Source organism: Indicator indicator, chromosome 11, assembly GCF_027791375.1.
Source record: "Indicator indicator isolate 239-I01 chromosome 11, UM_Iind_1.1, whole genome shotgun sequence".
NCBI lineage: Eukaryota > Metazoa > Chordata > Aves > Piciformes > Indicatoridae > Indicator > Indicator indicator.
The window spans coordinates 19,763,306-19,784,843 of record NC_072020.1 but is presented as its reverse complement, the minus strand read 5'-3'; the positions used below and the strand labels follow the sequence as shown (position 1 = coordinate 19,784,843).

General features: G+C 43.3%; 1 protein-coding gene across 1 annotated transcript in view; it reads right to left on the bottom strand.

Moving 5' to 3' along the window:
- The window catches only part of GLCCI1 (glucocorticoid induced 1), a 57,173-nt gene extending 45,518 nt beyond the window's left edge, over positions 1-11,655 (bottom strand). The window contains exon 1 of the mRNA XM_054384917.1: positions 11,193-11,655. Within this exon, the coding sequence (XP_054240892.1) occupies positions 11,193-11,655 (463 nt within the window). The remainder of the gene's footprint in view (positions 1-11,192) is intronic.
- Positions 11,656-21,538: the final 9,883 nt, after the last annotated feature.

Here is a 21,538-nt window from a genome sequence, read left to right as displayed (position 1 = left end):
CTGGGCACAGTACTGCAGATGAGGTCTCTGAATTGACTTTATTAAAACATTTAACCTGTATTTATTACGGTTTTGGCAATTGCCAATTCCAAATTACCTTCTCCCTTAATATTTCACTTCTTTTCTTCCTGGGTTAAAAAACAAGAGAAAGAAAGAGATCACTGTTCTTGTTGAAAGTTGATTACTTGTGTCATCCTGGTGAGCTCAAAGCACTGAAGAAACACCTGTGCTATTTCCTCTGAGATTTCTGCTCCTACTGCTTGGAGTTGATTTTGAAACCATACACTCCCGCAAATCATGTCTCAGATCATCCTTAATCTCTTTCTTGGTACCAAAAAGCTGCATTTCCTTTTTTTCCATATTCTTCTATTGGCATGTCCCTACTGCCTGTCTTGAAGCGTGCAAAGTCCAAGCCTGGTCAGGTTTTAACAATGCTCAGCTCAGTTTCACTTTTTGATTGATAATGTGACATTCCTGTCTCAGTTCTTCCTGGTGTTTTCCTGTACGCTCTCTGCTTATTCCTTATCCCTTTTTGAGATAAATGTCCATGCAATCAGATCACATCCTTGAGTTTTCCTCAAGTCTGAAAAATTCCAACGGTGTTGATCTTCATTAAAAGTCTCTCCACATTCAAGTCAGAGCAACCCTGTTTATCAAATTTTCACACTGTTTCCTTCTGAAACCTTGAAGCCTTAGTGCAGATTTGTGAGTTTTAGAACATAGCTCTACATAGAATTCATTTTTGCTGTACAAGCATGGAAATTCGCATGATTAAAGAAGGCCTAGATGTAGAAAACATGTAACATTTATTGTTTATACAGTGCCAGCACACCCATTTCACAGAATCATAGACTTGTCAGGGTTGGAAGGGACCTCAAGTATCATCTAGTTCCAACCCCACTACCACAGGCAGAGACACTTTCCACTAGATCAGGTTGCCCAGAGTCACATCCAGCCTGGCCTTAGGAACTTCCAGGAATGGGGCTTCCACCATCTCTCTGGGCAGCCTGTTCCAGTGTCTTGCCACCCTACTGGTGAAGAACTACTTCCTAACATCTAATGTAAATCTCCCCTCCTCTAGCTTGGATCCATTCCCCACAGTCCTATCAATTCCCGACTTCTTCTCCCAGACTGAGTTGTCAGACTTGGTAATTCCTATCTTCAGTGCAGCTAAAATGAGTTTTCACCATTATTCTTACAATCAAAAGATCTCCTTGCATCCTCCAACTTCTTGTTAAAGGCTACATACACAGTACTAAATATCATAAGACTCCCATCATCTTAATTCTGTGGAAGAAATTCAGGTAGGTGTATAGAACACTTTGACAATTTAAACAATATATGGACTGCACACTTTCAAGACACAACTTGATTTGAAACCATGAGCCTCTCTGTTTCTACAGCAATGCCCAAAGATTATCTGGATCTCCTACATTTAATACTTTTTTCAAATAATTTCCTTGTATGGATGTTCCTCCAATACACACTACTTTTAAATATGTATGAGTTAATCATATATTTTGCCCATGAGGAAATTTTTCCTCTTTCAGATTAGGAGTTACTCTTGTTTTCATTTACAAAGAACATCATATATTTCACATGTATTTTATAGTTTCTTTGTGAGGGAAGAAAACATGGAAAGAATGATTATTCAGGGCAGGGTATCAGGTACAACAAAGGATCCACTGAAGGTAAAATACCAGAGAAATCAGAGTATGAGAGAAAGGATGTGTAAGGGTATTCCACTATCAACTGCCACAATTCAGCAAACACAGCTATCAGTTAAGAATGAACATTTTAGGACCTTGAACAGAAATTTATTTATGTGAAGACAGCTTCTTCTCCAATCTGGCAGCTTCCCAACTACTGTGTAAACCCCAAGTCCTATTCTGCATTCTTCAGCAGTTAGCTGATATTTTTAGAGTTACACCGTTCAAAGTCTCTTCTGGGACATTCAGCATAAATCTGGGTTAAATTTCATTGAGCAAATCAACTCCCCATTACTTACAAAAGTAGCAAGTTAAGGTAGCATGTATAACAAAGATTAATAATAACACGTGACACACTGGTTATGGAGGTGTAACACCTAACTGCAGAGTCTCAGCACTGCAAAGCCACTTGGGTTTTGCAAGGTACTTTGCAGGACTCCAGAAAGACAGATTTAGCTGACAAGCAGCACTGAATTTTAGCTGACTATGTGGGAGAACTGCTGTCACCAATCCCTTCCAGAGCACAGACTGCACCACACTGATCCCTGCATCAGCATCTTCTAGTCTCTCTGGGTGACTAAGGTCTGCCATGACATGCAGGAGGAGTAGTACTGAGACCAATGTGAGACACTGTGTCCAGTTGTGGAGCCCTTATTACAAGAAAGATCTGGACATGCTGAAGTGTGTCCAGAGAAGGGCCATGACAATGATCAGAGGGCTGGAGCACCTCTCCTATGGAGACAGACTGAGAGAGCTGGGGTTGTTCAGTTTGGAGAAGAGAAGGCTCCCAGGAGACCTTATTGTGGCCTTCCAGTATCTGAAGGGTGCTTACAAGAAAGCTGGGGAGAGACTTTTTAGGGCATCAGGTAGTGATAAGACTAGGGGGAATGGATCCAAGCTAGAGGAGGGGAAATTTAGATTAGACGTTAGGAAGAACTTCTTCCCCATGAAGGTGGTGAGACACTGGAACAGGTTGCCCAGAGAGGTGGTAGAAGCCCCATCCCTGGAAGTTTTTAAGGCCAGGCTGGATGTGGCTCTGGGCAACCTGATCTAGTGGAAAAAGCATCCCTGCCCATAGCACTGGGGTTGGAACTAGATGATCCTTGGGGTGCCTTCCAACCCTGACAATTCTATGATTCTATGTTAAATACCTGCAGAGACCCACAGGTCTTGCAGAACCACTCAAGGGCTCTTCCACACTGGATGGGGGGTGAGTTACAGGAGCACAGCACAAAAAAAAAAAAAAAAAAAAAAATCAAAGTTTATCCAGCAGTATTTCTGATCCAGCATAGTTACAGTACTTCATCTAATGAAAGCAACTATACTGTAATCCCTGACAGCTGTATGTTCACAATTCCAGGCATTTATGTCTGTGCTTAGGTAATCTGCTCCCAGAGATGGCTGACTGCATGTCATACTCTGAAGAAGTGAGCTTTGTATTTATGGGCTAATTTCTGAGTACCAGGATTAAGAGAACTAGCTACTGATTGAGTATTGAGCAACCAGAAATCATCCAGTTTGGTTTCCAAATGCTGACAGATGTCAACAATTAGAGCTTTGATTTTACTGCAGCCTAAACATCTATATTAAAATGTTTAGTTTTTTCTAACCAAAGTCTTTAAAAAAAAGAGCAGACCTAGGTGTAATCCAGCTAGCCAACCTTCATGAAGTATTTCCATCAGAACTCAAAAATCAGCACTTTACACCACCAGAGAGTAAAAGGCACTTGATATAACAATACCTATTCTGCCATATATTTAATTGTTTCACAACTGAGTAGTTCCTGTTACAGAAAACATTTCTAGGCTGATTTACACTTAATAAACCAAACTGAGTTTCAAGTTTGCAGTATGAACACCAGTGATCTTGCAATGCCCACTCAAGCCAGCTGGATATGAGTTTGTATTCCTGAAGTTCAGAAGTGGCTCCAGCTAATGTCCTTCCTTAATGTGATGGTGAGAGTGTAAGAAAGGAGGATGAAACTAACCTTGTTTAAAGAGGTGACTTGCACCATTCACAGAATGGGACACAAACTATTCTATCTTCAACTACCTCATGGCATTGAGAAGAAAATACTCCACGGTGGATTTTCACATTATTCAAATATGTGCAATTCTGACACTTCTAATGTGAATTTGCAATTCAGAAACGATGGCGTTGCTGTCATACTGTTCTTAGTCACCACCCTCACAAGCAAGGTATGAGGCACATTCTTCCTAAAGAGGAAATCAAACATGAAGCTGGGGTAAAACTAGCTTTAAGTTGTGCAAAGCAACTGGCATATAAAAACTAGTGCTGCTGATCACTCATTTGTATTTGATACACAAAATAATGTCCACTGCAAACAGCTACTCCTCACTTTAACACTAGCAGCAGTGAAAATTAAATTCTTACAAGCACCAGCATCTGTGTCATCATTGCTAGGGCACATGCAACACTAAGTACAAAGGGTCTAACCTATACAGTATTGTGCAGTAAGGTTTCCAAATCCAAGCTTCTAACATTTATGACCTACTGGGAAGGATAAACTGTCTCTGAAGAAGCAACACCTAATATGGAACACTAATGAAGAAACCTACCAAGAAAAATGAAGACTTTCCAACAAAACCATCTTCCATTAGCCAATACCATCCCTATTTACAAATGGGTTGGGAAGAAATTTACTGCCTGAGTGTAGACATCCACACCTCTGTGCTTTCCACCTCCTCAGAGAAAGCTAATCCGTTTTTGACAGGGTGATAGTCAATACCTTGGTAGATATCACAGCAGGAGCTGATAAGAAGTGGTAGAGATACAAAGGAGCACGGAAGATGCAGAAGAGAAATGACCAGGACCAGGTAGTATTCCTAGGTCAGAGACAGCAGGCTGAGGGCACTCCCCAGCATGGCTCTACTTGGCCTGGCAAAGTTTTCTTCCCCAAGACAGATTTTCATTATCTACCTATCTTCTTCTGTCTTACTAACAGCAGAAGACAGTTTGAGCAGAGTCATCAGCAGACAGTCCAAGGGGACCATGTAAGGAAACAGCTTTAGTCTCAAGTGACACAGCTGGAAGAGCAGGAAAGGACTGCTGAGAGAGCATGCATTTTCGTTTCAACCATGGGTGAGTGTTTCCATGGATGAGATCCTACCTTCAGAAAAGTAAGAGCTGGGGAGAAACTGAGTATCCATTCAAAAGGGCTAATGTTACACACTGCATCACAATCCTCTGTGTGCTAGCCACACTGCAGAAGTCTCAAACTGTCATCTCTTTAGTACCCATTGGCTATTTTCAAGCTTTAGGGTTTAATTTGTAATTCAAAAACAGTCCTAACACAGCTTTGTGGTGACGAACTTCAGAGTCAAATCAGGAGGGGGAAAATTAAAGCATAACTGAAAAACAATCTAAACTTTCCAGAAGTAAATACACAAAATGTAAGATTTATTAAGAACAAACACCCTTTCCCCTTCGTTCTAATCCCCTATTCTCTTCATTTTGCAATTGCACACACCTTAGAAACATTGACACAAAGGGGATAATCTCAGACTGACAACTGGCTGGTGGATGTATCCCTTCCAATGGAGGGATGTAAATACTAAATTTGCCACACAGAGCCTTAAGCCATTGCTCAGGCACCACAGGTTTACATGGGAGGCAGCACTGAAAGAGAAAGAATTCACTGCATTTAAATATTAATATTAGATTATCAGTTACCTAGCTCGAGTCTTCGGCAACATTTTCCTGTTCTGTATCTTTATCACAGGGTTCTCTCTTTTTTAAAAAAGTATCTTTTATTGATGATCAGTGTTTAAACTCTACTCTATTAAAATCTTTTCCTGAACATATGTTAAATCCATAGACAACAAACTATTGTGTCCAGTAGAGAAAAGCCAACACTTAAGATATTGCCAACCAATTTAAACAGGAACTTTAATTTTCCACTGTGAGGGAACCCAACCTATTACCTTCTTCAGAGGAAGATTATTATTCAACATGTGAAGTTCCAGAAGAAAAGAAAATATTTCAAATATTCTCTTTAGCTGAAACTCGGAGGAGCATCTACTTTACTTCCAACAGATTATTGCAGCTATTGATTTCAAGTCCAAGTTAAACTAAAATTTCAGTGTTACTGTGTCGGTTATTTTTTTATTTTCCTGGTGATATCTAGAGTAGCATAAAGCCCATTTTCAGAAGAACTAGCTTTCCAGTGTGAATGCTAGCAATGCAGCAAAGCTCAGCAGCTCATTGGATGTCATTCTGTAAATGGCAAACACTGATTTTTTGGTATGATTCTCAAGCACGTTCCCTTGGATCTGTATTTCCTGCATTTTAAGATATATTTTAAGAACCTCATTTCACCCCACAACCATGGGAAAGAAGAGGATGAATCAGAAGAACCATGAATTTCAGACACTAAATTTCAGTATTAGCCACTGGTTTACTACGCACAGATGCTGGCAAGTAACTTCAGCTTAGCCATATGTAACACACCAATACTTGCTCACATCCAAAGACTAAGAATGAAAGGTCAGGCAGTGATTTAAAATAGATCTATACATACACTTTATAAGGTATTTTCTCCATGGGACAACAGGGTGCTTTCTTATTAGATGATGTCCTGTTATAACACCATTCAGGTTCAGGAGAAAACATCTCTGTTTTACTTTCCTGCAGTTGTTTTAGCACTTGAAAGGAACTGAATTAATTTGTCTTATGGAACTTATTTATTTAAGGACATTCAATACGCTATACTCATTTAAAGTGATGTTAAAACATGTAACTGAAGAACCTTTCAGTTCAAGACAACTGGTTCAAATTTAGCCAGTGTCTTTTATTTCACCATATTATATTCCAATGAAAGCTATTTTGAGGAAGAGAGAGGGACAAAGCTGGAGCAAAACCATTTTGGCCATACAATTATGGGAATACTATTATTCAGGCACCAGGAAATAGGAAGCGTCACAAAAATTACTTCCTTACCTACTCTTGTTAGAAATGAAGGGAAAAAAAAAATCTTCTTGATCTCTGGTATAAATACTTATGTCAAAATATTGGATGGCTTAAAGCCAGGATATTAAAATAGTTCTGCCTTTTGAAGTCTGAATTTAGGGTTTTTAAATACTGGCATCCCTTACAAGTCTAGAGATCAGCAATTCTGTCTTGCTCCTTACTCCAGTAGCCTTTTATCTACCTGCATAACAACAGATCCACAAATTATTCTGCACTGGGTTACACAGTTTACATCTTTAATTTCATTCTCTTACTAAAGCTGTCACTGCTTCAAGAGTTATTCTGGGAAGTAAAAGATATTGGGAACCCTTAAGAGCCAAACTGATTACATTATTTTTCAGACATCCTTAAAACTAACCTGTGCCTCCAAATTTCATATCGAGAGTTTGCTCTATAGACTACCTAAGAGAAAGCTAGAAAAATACAAAGCATGGCAGTAACAGCACCACCAGAGTTAACACTAAACAAATCAAAGCATTTGATGAAAGCAATATTGAGCTTGAATCACACAAGTCAGTTACATCCTCTTGTAAACAAAACATCACATACCATGTGAAAACCTAAACTGAACAGGAAACCCACTCTCGTATTTATACCAGCTACTTTACATAACAGCAACAACTGATTTTAGCCAGTTTCGGCTAGAAAGAAAACAACTTGCTTTTATGCTGTAAAACATAAGCATTCACAAGGAGCATGTTTTGTTTGACTGTCCAAAGGGTTTCTTTTGATTATTACTGGAATGTCCTTTATTGTCATAAACCAGGCAGCCTCACATTCTGTTGACATTACATTTATGCAATCAGAGACACATCAGATCTATTCCCTCTAAGAAAACCAGGTGTTGCTATGTTTTATTCTGACACTTTTCAGATAGCCTATATTCATTTTTTTTCGGAGAGCTGGCAATGAAATTGTAGCTGCCAGCAAGGAACAAGCATGTCTGAAAGGGGAAGAAAGGAGCAGACTCACACATGGCAGGTTTAGCCTACAATACCAGGCTTTCTGCCCCGGCACGTCTGTCCTTTTCTTAGCACCTTGAAATCAGTATATAGCATCCATGATTTCTCATCCTCTCAGTATCAAGAGTAATCAAACAGATACTGGCATCCATGGTTTCCTAACAACCAGAGAGCCTCAGATTTGCTTAAAAGAAAATACCAAATTCTTCAAGTTTCAATTCTAAACACCCAGGGGGTTTTGCTGCAGAACAAAACCACTGATAGCATCTGAGAGAGAAAGGAGAGAAACGATGATGATGGGAGAAGAAACAGAGCATGCTGCTTTCATTCATGTAGTAGTGATGTCAATGTCTGCAATGGGAGTTGCTCTGACCTGTAGAGGCTCATAGCTGGAGTGTTTTCAGAGAGATCTCCTTTACAAAAAGAACATCCAGCAAAACACTAAAATATCCACCACAAAATAGCTTGGGAGGATAGCTAGTTCAAGGAATCTACACTGGGAAAGGCTGAAAGGAGATGGGGAAGGGACAGGTGGTGTAAAGAAGAGACAAACATCTATCCATCAGAATCACAGGCAGTCTCCAGCACCAGCAATATTCATGAAACAATCCAAGTCAGACTGCAGAGCCAAACAGATCTGCACTGGTGAGAAAAACAACAGGATTATACCCAGAGCCTCAGATCACATTTTTACAGCAGTGGGAAATGGGTTTGAGGGGGTGGGGGGGGGGAGGGAAATTAAAAAAAAAACCTTAATCAAGTCATTTCCCCAAGACTTGCATACTGGAGTAGCACATTGTTTAACAAGCTGCATCAAGATGGTCTGTGTTTGAAAACAGAACATTCTTTTCCCCCATCCCTTCCAAGTCCTCCATTATTACTGCAGCAGTCCTCCCGTTCAGCAATCAATTTTCTATCTGCTGGTATCACCAGACAGGCTACAAACATAGTTTTTAGCAGCCATACATCATATACTAAAATGCAGAGAACAATCAAAGAAAACAAAGACAGAATCCTGCCCCGTGGTGTGCACCTATATTCCAAACTGAGTACAAACAGCTCTAGGGTTTTTGGGGGCAGGGGGGCTGGGGAGGATTTGGTAACCTTTCTTCATATACAGGACTGAAGAAATTTGGTATCTTATTCCCCTAGCCTACTAGAAAATGGTGCCTGCGTTTTGGTAAAATAAAGCTGTTGACGTGTGCAATCGTGGTCATTATTAGGGCGATCACGTTGTTTTCATTCATTCATTCAGGATTTGCTGGAGGATGTCAGCTTCTGCAGCAGCAGCTGGCTTGACCTGGAGGAGGGGGGAACAAATTCCTTGCAGCGCATACAGATTACAGAGTGCATTTTTTGATGGGCCATTTATGACTTTTTAGAGACTGCACTCATTAAAGCAAATCGAGCCCTGTACGCTGCTAACGTGGCTCACCATCAGGCAAGCTCAAACAAGTTTAATGATGAAAAAAGTCATTCAAGTACTCATTCATAGTCTGATTTATTAAGGCTAAAGTAGCCCAGGGATGAAGAAGACTAAAGCCACTTTCTAAAATTAAAATTTCCCCTCCAACAACAACAAAAAAGTAATTATATGGAATAATGAAAAACCTGACAGCTTTGCTGAATTCTTCCTTGCTTGCAGGTAACTCCCTCTTCAAAACACCTTAAGCACAGATCTTTCTACACTGCACCACTACAATGTTTTGCTCTGGGTTCCCATAATTAAATAATTTCCAGTATTCAGCAGCATCACTACTTTTATGCCCTCTTTTTGGTTGTTGTGCTTATTTTCCTACTAGCATTTCCAAGGGTTAAAGAAGGAGGGGAGGAAAAAAGGAAGTCTACATTTAGTAGTGGGAAAAACATGATCTTTTAACATTTCAAATACAACTTGAAGGAAGCAGAGCGACTGAAGCTCAGTTCCATTTTCAAGCAGAAAAAAAACCCCAACCAAACAAAACCCCCCACCTCTGCATAACTAAATGATCTTTTTAAGAAGTTGTGGAGTATCTCTGTGCAGTTTATAACCCAACCAATCTGAATGAGCACAAGTACTCTGTAGGGTAAATTAACTCCAAGCATAACTGGCAGTGACATATTGCTCATTTGCTAAACACTCCCCATGTCCTAGGACTGATGACAAGAAATTCACCTCAAGTAACAAATACAACAGATCATAAGGTTTTACTACACATTACAACCAAAAAGGAGTGGGGGGAAAGAGAGAAGGGAACAGACTTCACTTCTAGAAAACAGGCTGGCAAACAACAGACCACAATTTGCCACAGAAATACAACACAGTAAGTCTTAAGGAAGGGACAGAACAAGGGAGGGGTATTGAGAACCACAGAAGGCGTTCCCAGAAAGAGATGATGTGGGATACCTGATAGCAGGGGAACATAAAAAGTGCACTTAGTCCAATTCATTCAACTGCTGGAGTGATGTTGGAGAGAGGGAGATGGTTAAGATGGCCACTGCAACACATTCAGTAATTTAACAGACAACCTGCCGCAGGTTAAGTTGGACTTGTTAGGAAACAATTTTACACTTGGAACTTCACAGGCCTATTTTGGATACGTTTGGATTGTTTAGGTCTTTTCGTGGTGTGTGTTGTTTCGTTCTGAAGGATTCAGTAATAAATACCACAAGGAGACAGACCGTGTTACTTGTTTTTAAGCATCTCAAATACGGGAATTTTCTTCCTGTTTTGGAATCCGTGCTTGAACACATTACATATTTTAACCTAAGATGTTGCAAAATTCCAAGTCTTCTAAGAAACCAAGGTCTGCAGAAAGGAAGGGCGTTTGAGGGTTGGTTTTAACACACACGTAAGAACTGGGTTGTGACACTCCAAATACAGGTCTAACCCATTATCAATCGGTACTAAATAATTACACCTGTAGCCAGGGAAGAAGGTTAATTTTAGACTCGTCCTTCTGTTAACACACGTCCACTTCCAAAGCCCGTGAGCAAGCAGAGGAGAAGGGAGCAGGAACTCTGCTGTCGGAATCCCCCGGGCTGCTTCCCTGCGCAAAGGGGCCGAGCTCGGGCGGCGGAGCCGCCAGCAGCCCCGCAAGGGTAGCGGGGAGGGAGCGGCGGGGCTCACTCCGGCTCCGCTCCACTGGGGAGTCATTTCCTCCCGAGACTGGAGTTGCGGGGGAAGGATGGGGCTGTTTTTCCCAAGCTGGATCTCCACCGAGCCCGGGAAGGATGACATTTAGAGGCTCACCCGTCTCCTCGGGGGAAGGCGGCGGTACGCGGTGCTTTCCGCTGCTCGGACGCCCCCCGACACGGCAAACACAGCACCCGCCCCGCTCCCTGACGTGGCGAGCGAAGGTGTTCTAGGGCTTACCCACGTCCCCCCATTACTCCACACACTCCAGGAGGCTGCTGCCTCCGGGCCAGACCAGCAGCTGACCCGGATGGGCGGGCACACCTAACCCCGCACGGGTGAGCCGAGGCCGGGGGTGCCTGGGAAGCACTCCAGGAGAACTGGGAAGTGGGACCTGGCTTTATCCCAGTGTTTTACCTCTGTACACCGGGGAGCTGGGGCTCCGTCTCTCAGGTGAGCTGCTCCTCCTGCTGCCGCTGCTGCTCTCGGGCGAACGCCGTTGCCTGCCTTTCACCCTGCCCGGCTCCGCCGCGCCGCCTCCCGCCGCCAACGGCGGAGTCGCGCTGGGCGGCGGCGGGCTGCCTCCGCCGCGACCCCCGCCTCCGCCGCCGCCCCCCGGCCCGGTATTGCTGCCCACCGAGGCCGAGGGGGACCGGGTGGGGCTGTGCTGGTTGCCCCGTAGGAGCTGGTATGGGACGGTCGCTCGGATGGGCTGAAGCAGCCGACTGGTACCCGCTGAGCCTCCCCCTGCGCCGTTACCTGGGCCCCCGATCGTGCCGCTGCCGGCAGTGGGGGACCCGGTGGCGCCGCGCCTCATCCTCTGCGGCGGAGGCTGGTGGTGGGAGGCGGGGGTCTGCGAGGAGCTGGATGATGAGGACATAGCGGGGATGCGCAGGACCCGGTTGGTCGCTTGCTCCGGCTGCTACCCGGGGCCCGAGCTCGGCCACCGGCGCCCTGCATGCACCGGCCGCGGGGGTAAGAGGAGGAGGAGGAGGAGAGAGAAGGGGGGGAGGAAAGAAAGAGGGGGCGGGGCGGGACAAGCGCTTCACGGCCCGAGGGAGTCTCCGCGCCGCCTGCCCAGCTGCCCCCGGCGCTTCCTATCGGTGCCGGCGGCTGCTCCCACGCCAGGCTCTAGCCATTGCTGTCCGCCCCAGCGTCGTGGGCACCGGGGGCGCTGCCCGAGCCCCTCGACTGCTCACATCGTACAATGCTGCCCGCTCTGTGCAGTCGGCGGCAGGGCGCGATGAGGGCGCAGGCAGCCGGATGGAGTAGGATGAGGTGGGGACGAGGCGCTCCCAGTCAGCTCCTGCTCTTGCCCCCGCCAGCACTCGGGACCAGCAGCCACTACCATCCGCTCCCCGCACCTCCCTGCCTCCGAATGGCAACGCGCAACTCCGACGCCCGGCCGCGACGAACAGGGGCGGGCAGACTGACTCACTTATTGGCCACCACCGCCTCACTATCTTGGGCTCCATTGGCCAGTGGCTCTGTCGCTCTAGGTTCTCAACCAATGATAGGGCGCGAGCAGAGCTACGGGGCGGGGCCTCCGGCGTGGGCAGGCGGGCTGAGGGAAGTGGGATGTGGCAGCCGCGGGAGGGGCGGGGAGGCGGCCCCGGGGGTAGGGTTGCGCGGCCGTGCGGAGCGGACCGTGTGGGACGGGGCGGACCGTGTGGGACGGGGCGGGGTGGGGAGGTGGCTCCGGCTGCCTCCGTGCGACTGCCTGCTTCCCCCGGGCACGTGGCCCGGCCGCTGTCGGTCTGCGGCCGCCTTACGGAAGCGACAGCTTGGTGCGGGAACAGGAGCCGTGGAGGCAGCCTGGCCGGCCCGGGGCTGCTCTGCTCGACAAGGTTTTACCCCTGGCCAGCGGCCCATTTCTTCCCGCAAACCTGCCTCCGGGGGTGTGCAAGCGGCCGGTAAAGATGGCCTCCTTCGCTGGCTGCGCGGGGGCTGTCCGGCCGACGGGGCCTGCAGGAGATGCTGGGAGTACTGGGCTGTACCGGCGATGGATGGAAAGGGAGGACATCACCCCCCCACCCCAGGGGGCCTGTTCAGTAAGGTACCAAGATGCGCTCTTGAGTTTAATAGGCTTTACGAGGATGCCGACTGAAGAGAGAAGGGTCTCGGAGCCATGTCTCGTTTTACCCCTAATCCCAGCAGACTCTCCATCACGTTTACTCCACTCCCGTGTATGGAAGCTCAAACAGAGCCAAAATTACCTGCAACAACGTTTATTCTAATCCACTGTACGTGACTGTCGAGCTTTTACAATAATTTTCCTTTAGCTAAGAGATGAAGATGTTCTTCGCTCTAATTAAGTGCAGTTACAGCATTTCACATAAGTGTATATGAAATTTAGGTGATTTTTTTTCTTGATGTACATCCAACAACACTTCAGACAATGTCAAGAGGAAAATAAAAAGTTTTAAAGTGATGTTAAGAGAAGTGCTTTTGTTGAGCTTCCACTAGATGAATTGATAACATGAGTCAACGGACAGAAAGAAAATAAAGATGAGTGGCTTAATAGCTAAGAAAATAAATGTCTATAAGATCAGAAAGATAAGTTGAATTGGGTCCAGCCAGAAGAGTGTTTATTTTGGATCTGACACAAATGAAATGCTAATGGAGGTGAAGGAAAAATGCAGAGCTTTGCTCCATGGAGGAAGCTAGCTCAGTGTGGTAGCCTCTCAGATTCAAAGTGCAGGCTTTAAAAAAACGAAAAAGGACATAGAACAGACACTAGAATGGCTGCTTGATGTTTAACAATCTATATTTTACTATATAAGATACTGCCTTCAAGTCACTCAGTAGTCAAGCAAAAGTGTCACAGAATTGAGTATATCCCTTTTTTCAATTTCATGATTGTCTGGGCAGCACACTTCAGGTTATTACACTTAACTCTGTACTTCTGAAGCTGTCCACACCTATCCTTATCCCCTGGTAGCCCAGGAACCAGTTGATAGTCCCAATGTGAAACTGTATTCTAGGAAAATACATCTATTCATGGGCTGTTAAGGAGACTTTGTTTGCACTAGCACCATGTGATGCAGTCACCACGGTTATGTTACAGAAGGGTTGGAATAATACACCTCACATCCACATCAGCATGTGCTCAGCCAACAAAGCCACCCATATAAATTAATTTTAAGAAAAATCAGCAACCATGATTTTTTCCATTAGTCCAGACCCTTTTTTTTTTTTTTCTTTTTCCTGCTAGCACAAGCCAAATTTGTTTGTCTAACTGTGGTGGAGGGACTTTTCCCCCAAGGATTTTGCACTGTGCTTAGACTGCACAACTTCTACAGTCTATCTAGTTTGTTTTGTTGTTTGGGGTTTTTTTCTGCTTCACTGCACTGGCATCAAAATGGCCAGAAAGCATTCACCTGTAAAAGTAGTCTGCCCACACCCATAGTAGTGCTTCAAACACTAAGCACATTTTCCTACATCTGAACTTTTGTCAGATAACAGAATTGTCAGGGTTGGAAGGAACCTCAAGGATCATCTAGTTCCAACACCCCTGCCATGGACAGGGACACTCCATTTGATCAGGTTGCCCAGAGCCACATCCAGCCTGGCCTTCAGACTTCGAAGGATGCGGCTCCAACCACATCTTTGGGCAACCTGTTCCAGTGTCTCAACTAAGATGCTGCTAATATAGTAATGTCTCAAAGACTGAAAATCATTTGGTGTCAGCTGAGAAAGAAGATGCATTTTTGATCAGGACAACAGCTGATATGGTGGCAGCTCTTGCCAGTGCTCAGGGTTACATCAGATTGAAATAAAGATGAACCACTGTAACTCTGGAATTTAGCTGTTTAAAAACTATCCCACGGTTGTTGCTAATAGTCCCATCACATTCTTCCCCATCAAAACAAGTGAGATCACAGAATGGTAAGGGTTGGAAGGGACCTCCAGAGATCATCAAGTCCAACTCCCCTGCCAAAGCAGATCACCTAGGGCAAGGTCACATGGGAACACATCCAGATGGGCCTTGAAAGTCTCCAGAGAAGGAGACTTCACAACCTCTTTGGGCATCCTGCTCCAATGCTCTGTGACCTTTACAGTAAAGAAGTTTTTCCTCATGTTGAGGTGGAACTTCCTGTGTTCCAGTGTGTATCTATTGCCCCTTCTCCTACCACAGGACACCATTGGAAAGAGCCTGGCCCCCTTTTCTTGTTGACACTCACCCTTCAGATATTTATAAATATTAATAAGATCTCCCCTCAGCCTTCTCTTCTCTAGACTAAGCAGCCCCAGCCATTCCTCATCAGACATGTTCCAGTCCCTTCATCATCCTCATAGCCTCTGTTGGACACTCTGGTATAATCCCTGTCCCTCTTGAAACTGGGGAGATGTTTGAATAGGTCGAATAGACGCTTAAAGACAAGGTAAATGTGACACAAAGAAAATCCCACCAACTCCCAGTACAACAGAAAAAAAACCAACCCTTAACCACAGGACACAGTAGCAAGTCTTCCCTTCCAAACAAGCTGGGGACCATGCCAAAACCTTACAGTCCAAACCGACTGACACATCCCCTGCATAACCTCCAAAGCAAGCAAAGAAGAAAGGGTCTACGAGGGCCACTTCCCATCAAACTGTTACCAGATACATCAACAGCTGTAGAGGGAAAACTTTGCTCCACAGAAGTTATTTCCATCTGCATCCCTTTTCTTAACTGGCATTAGCATACATGGTACAAGAGCACCGTGCCGTGTGCCCAGGGAACAGTGATTTCAGAAGAGAAGAGCAAAGCATTCTTTCTTATTTTAAAGTGGTTTGCCAACTGCTGAATTTTTCATCACGTTTTTGTTCTAGGTTTCAGAGTACACCCCTCAGGGAATGCCATTGCTCTGTAATATTCAGGAGAAGATATAACAGGGAAAGTGAAGCAAAACCTGAGCTCCTCTCAGAATCTTCATGTCTTTCAGAACCTTGTGTTTGCCTTAAATATCCTGAGACAACTTTTCAAAAGCCACATAGGAGGCACTTCTTACTTCTCATTTCCATTGTAAGAAGCTACCTTGTCAGACAGCAGGTGCTTAAAGGAGTTTACACTAGAGGCAACTGGAATTTCTGAAACTTCAATCCTCTTGGGAGACAGAGGCATCCTTAGCATAGCTTCTGGGAGAGAGGCATCCTGAAAGCAGTGAGAATTTTCCATCACAGCAGAAGTGTGGAAGAAAGGGAGGGAACTCAGTGAGTGCAGCAATGACAAGCAAGTATGGAGCAAAGCTACAAGCATCTCTGTTATCAGTTACTAATGGTTTTATCTCTTGAATGCAGAAAGAGGTTTACTTGAGCACTAAGAAGGTTCAGACAGTCACTAGATGCAGTGCAACTCTAATCCTTAGTTTGTTCCTACCTGAAGGCTTTAGAGAGGAAAAACTGCAAATCTGGATATCTCTTTTTCTAGGCACTTACCTGGGTGTAAGGCCACCACTACTCTGTTCCCAGTGTATCTACCTGCTTGTCTCATTATTTTTATTTCTCTCTTATCTCCTTCTGCCTATGCTTTCTTTGCTGCCCTTTGCCCATTCCACTCAGAAACTATTTTTTTCTGAATGTCTCTGAAGTTTTCACACAGTGCCTAATACAAAACAGTAATGAGAAAGGACACATTTATCTTCATATATCTTTGGATCCATTCCCTGCATTTCCCTTCTTTGTAATGAATTGGGAATATTACATTTGGGAGGAAAGAAATAACCAAATGAAGCACTTAAATCCCAGTAATATTCTAGAGGAGACCACCAGAAAGAATTATCTGTGGCCAAAGAATAGAACAACCCCAAACAAGCCAAACTGCAGCTCTCAACTGATAAAACTGGGTCTAAAATAAGCTTGCCACTGTGCATTTGCAGCATCCCTAGGCAAGAATGGGAGTGCTACTCTATAGTTAGGGCCCCTGTGTGAAATGCTGCTCTCTCGTGCCATTCTCTGCTGAGGCAGGAGTGGCAAATTTTCCTAGAAAAGTTCTGGTCTGTCTCAAGGTGTTGGGTTAGTTTTGCCTTTGAAAAAAGTTCTAACTAGAGCAAGCCGCTCACAGAAAAAGCAAAATACATGGAATTAATTTTACTACAATTTTTTTTTTTTTTGACAGCTGGACACTGCCTTCATGAACCACACTCCATTTCCCCACAGCTCCAAATAGCTGATGGCACAGCTATGATCTCTTCAGGTCAGCTGAACACTCTGTCCACAGGCTTCTTGGGGTTGCCTTGCAATTGTGCCCTTCAATTCTCCAGGGCTGCTTGTACAGTCATTAACCCCACTGCTGGTTGATATAAGGGAAGAGGTTGGACTTGAGAAGTCTGGGTGAAATGCAGAGGAGCAAGAAATGGGACACACACACACACACAAAATAAGAAAAGTATTTGGGAAGGGGGTAATAGGCAGAATTCAGGCAGAGAGAGTAAGGGAGACAAAAAGGGGACGGTAGAGGCAGGCAAAATTTCTGTGTCCCCATTCAGTGCCACTTCCAGCACTTCCAATTCAGGATGACTTTCAAGTCTCTACATGCTTCAAGTTATTTTCTAACAACAAAAATGAAACCCACTACTAAGGACTTAACCTCCACAGCGCTGATCATCCAGCTGAGGGCCAAACACGTGGCCACAAGTTTCCTTTCTGCATGTCTTTGTTTTCCTGGAGATGTGAAAAAGGCATTGAGCAGAGGAATGTTAGAGCTATGGTGTCTAACAGCATTTATACTAGGTCAAAGGAGTATTTCTGAATAATCACAAACTGGAAAATTTCAGAGTTAATTCCAGCGTCAAATTTCAGAAAAAAAAAAAAAAAAAGGTTTTATAGTGTTGTTTTTTTAGTCAGATGCCAGTTGTTACTCAATTTCATTCAGTACACAGGATTGTCACTATGAGTACAGACTGTAAAATGAAGGAGCCAGGACAGAATAAGGACTGTAAGATTTTCCCTTAGGAAAATTAAACACCATTTTAGTTAATTGTTTTTTTTTTTCCCCTGCCTACCTGAAGCTTTTTTATTATTATTATTTTGTGATACTAAATAACTCACTTAAACCACAACCTGCCCATTAACCATTACTTTTGTTATAACAAAATCTTATCTCACCTGGAATCAGAGCTGCTGCTGCATTCTCCTCTTCTTCAGGAAAATAGGCCAACCACTTAGGACTTTTGAATTATGTATTCCTTAGGCATTTGGTTTAACATAAAGGCAAACATTCAATTCACAGCTAAAATCACCAAACTTTCTTCTTTCCAGAACCCTCATTCAGTTGGAAATTTTCCTTTTTGTCCACTGGTACAGGTAATGCCATTCAGCATTTCCCTTTGAGTAACAAGTCAACCACATCAGACCATACCTCAGGAGAAGCTGAGTATTCTGTAGCCAGCAACCCTGCCCTGCATAACTGTTCTCAATTTGGTGTTCTCAATTTGACTCAGTCACCATCTCCATTCCCTTTCCTCAGTTCATCACCTGGGGAAAATAGTGCCTTGAATGAAAAGGGTAAAAAGAGTAAGCAAATACCAGTAGCATATTTGAATATATTTATTACTATATTATTTTACTTCATTATTTTACTTTCTTATTTTTACTTTCTTATTTTCCTTTATTATTTTCACTTCATTATTTTACTTTCTTGTTTTACTTTCTTATTTTACTTTGTTCTTTTTACTTTGTTAGTTTTACCTTATTATATTACTGAATCCAATAAATGAAAGGAAAGGCACTGTTTCATGTGAGCAACTGCCATGCTAAGGACACCAGGAAAGCACAAATGTGCTGTATTTATTGGATATATTGTATTATTATAAACATCATCATTATTATATTATATTGGATTTAGATAGCATTTTGCTTTTTACATGAGCAGCATCCCCTTAACAAGGTAGATTTGAAGTCATTATGACCCATTAAAACAGTTATAAGTGATTGATAGTAGAATCCTGACATCTTTCATGAAGATTTCTTGATTTGGTCTGTATCTGTTTTGTTTTGTTGTTCTTTCTGGACTGCATTAACTGTGAATGCCCCTGCCACACCAACACCCTTGCTGTTGGGTTTGTGCTGGTGTTAATAAGGGTACGTTTGGACAAGACTGATTTCTAAGGCAAATTTGAGGGTTTGGGAACTCCAAACCCCTTCTCTGGATTTCTTCTACCTCTCTATTTATCCTACTTTACTTTTCCTCACAAATAAAGCCTTGTTCACCACAACTTTTCTTCCTGGGCACAGCAAACAGCACAGAACGTTTGGAGCCTGTCAGCACCGTTTCTGTACCAGCCAAATGGGCTGCTGTTGAGTGACACAGTGGACTCCACAACCACTACTTGGGAAGCAAGTATGCTGTCCCTACACCTTCAAAGCAGGAGAGTCTTCTCCTGCTGAGTAGATTTTGCATCCAGATAAGAAGAATAAGAGTGAAATGTATTAGAAAAGCCACGTTGTTTCAAGAAGATAAAGGGGCCTACAAGAAAGCTTAGGGGGAAAAACTTTTTACAAGTGGTAGGATGAGAGGGAATGGATTGAAGCTTAAGGGGGCTTGATTTAGACTGGAGATCTGGAAGAAATTATTTCCAGTGAGTGTAGTGAGACATTGGAACAGGTTGCCCAGGGAGGTTGTGGATGCTCCCTCCATGGAGGTGTTCAAGGCCAGGTTGGATGAGGCCTTGCGCAAGCTGGGCTGGTGTAAGGTGTCCCTGCCCATGGCAGGGGGTTGGAACTGGATGATATTTAAGGTCCTTTCCAACCCAACCTGTTCTATGAATCTATGAATTCTAGGGTTTGCTATTCCATAAATGACATACTCTTAATAAGGCTGTTCCATTTGGGAGCTTCTGTGCAGAAAACACATTATGGGGCCAGAGCAGATTCACAGCTCTAAGGCAAAATGCTGGAATGAATTATTATTTCCAGGTAGATAACATATTCCCCCTGCAGAACAAATATTTACTTGTGAATGTGGGCTGTTGGTGTGACAGCTATAAACCAGCCTTTAACAGTTTGTCTAATGCTAATTTACATACAATAAAAGTGCATTTACATAACACTGAGGACCAAACCAGTGAAAACAAGGAAGCCTGCAGTTAGCTTAAAAGTGTACCATGGAGGTGGCTTAGTATTTAAGTGAAATATATGATGGGTCTTTTGTTTTAACTGTTTTAACTTGGGATTGTGGGTTCATGTCATAGCCTTAATTGCATTTAAAAGCAAGTTTGGGAAGGTGAATTTCCTTTGTAGCTTTTACATCCCCAACTAAAACAGAATGCAAAACTTAGGCATCATTAAAAGAAAGACAAAGGAAAGCGAACTGCTGGCAGGTCTCAGCAGATGGGATAATCTCCCAGAGGGAGAGGTGGAACCCTTATTCTAGGAGTTATTTAATATCAAATAAATGAAGCATTGGAGAATTAATTGTAAGGCATGATTTTTTGTTGTTGTTGTTGCTGTTCATTGACAGAGGAAGGGCTACTTGACTTACTGGAGCTTTTTCTTTTTTAAGTTCAGTAGCAGTAAAAAACATGGAGAATGTTACAGATAACATTTTTATTTATTTCTTATTGGCATCTTGGTTCTTGCTGTAACTGTAATATAGTCAAAGCATGAATAATTTTATTCCCTGTACTGTAGAGGGAAGCTATTTTTTTCAGCAAGATCAAGCCTTTAAGAGCTGCTGAAAGTCATCATCACTGATGTAGCTACAGAGTGGTTTAATTACAGTTCCATAAAAGATTTTGCACACCCAAGTCCTACTATTAAATGCCACACTTTAGTGACAAAGCTCTGAGGAAGGCAGCTGAGTAAGCTGTGTGTGCTCTCATGGTGTGTTCTTGGTCTTCAGTGGAATCCTCCAGTGGAATCCAGCAGACTGATAGAAGGTAACAAATAATCCCTTTGCATTGGTACAGTAGGACCATGTCTATAATCAAACATAATTATGGAATCACTACCAGTCAGAGCTGTTACAGTCTTGCCTGTAATCAAGAACAGCATTGCAACATTTATTTCTCTCCAGGGTAATCTGAGAGTTATGGGTCCTTGGAAAGAAAAGTGTTATTGGGAAAATCTATCTATATGTATTAGTTGCCTACAAAGAGAGTTCTTTCTTTGAAAGATCAGAGGAGTTCCACTGAAGGACATCTTTTGGATCATTTCTTCAGATTCTTCATAATCTTAAATGACAAAAAGCATACACTTTACTTGAAGAAGTGCTTTCCAAGCTTGTCATGTGCAAACATGGACTGGGCAGCCAGGAAGCTCAAATGGATGTAGGGACACATGATTTTCCTGATGTTTGAGATATAACACCTTGAGATAGGACTACTACATCCAGATAAACAGCTGAACTCAATGTCACCATGCAGAAATGGAACTCTTTGATGTAATTGTGCAGTTTTTATAAGGCCAGGATGAAATGTCTCAAGTGAAAGATCTTCTGTAGTACTGAATTATGGCTTTGGCTCTTACAGCAGAAAGTCTGTTCTGTGAGGGAACATTAAACAGAAAAGGTAGCTGGAAAAAGGATGATAGGTGAGATAACTCATGATAAGAAATATAGAGAAAGGGAGTGAGTCCAGATAATCAAAGAATCATAAAATAGCTTGAGTTGAACGGGACCTTAAAGATCATCAAGACCCAACCACCCTTCCATGGGCAGGGATACCTTCCACTAGACTAGGTTGCTCAAATCCTCATCCAGCCTGGTCTTAAACACTTCCAGGAATGAGGCATCCACAACTTCTCTTGGCAACCTGTTCCACTATGCAAGGGTAGAATAAGCT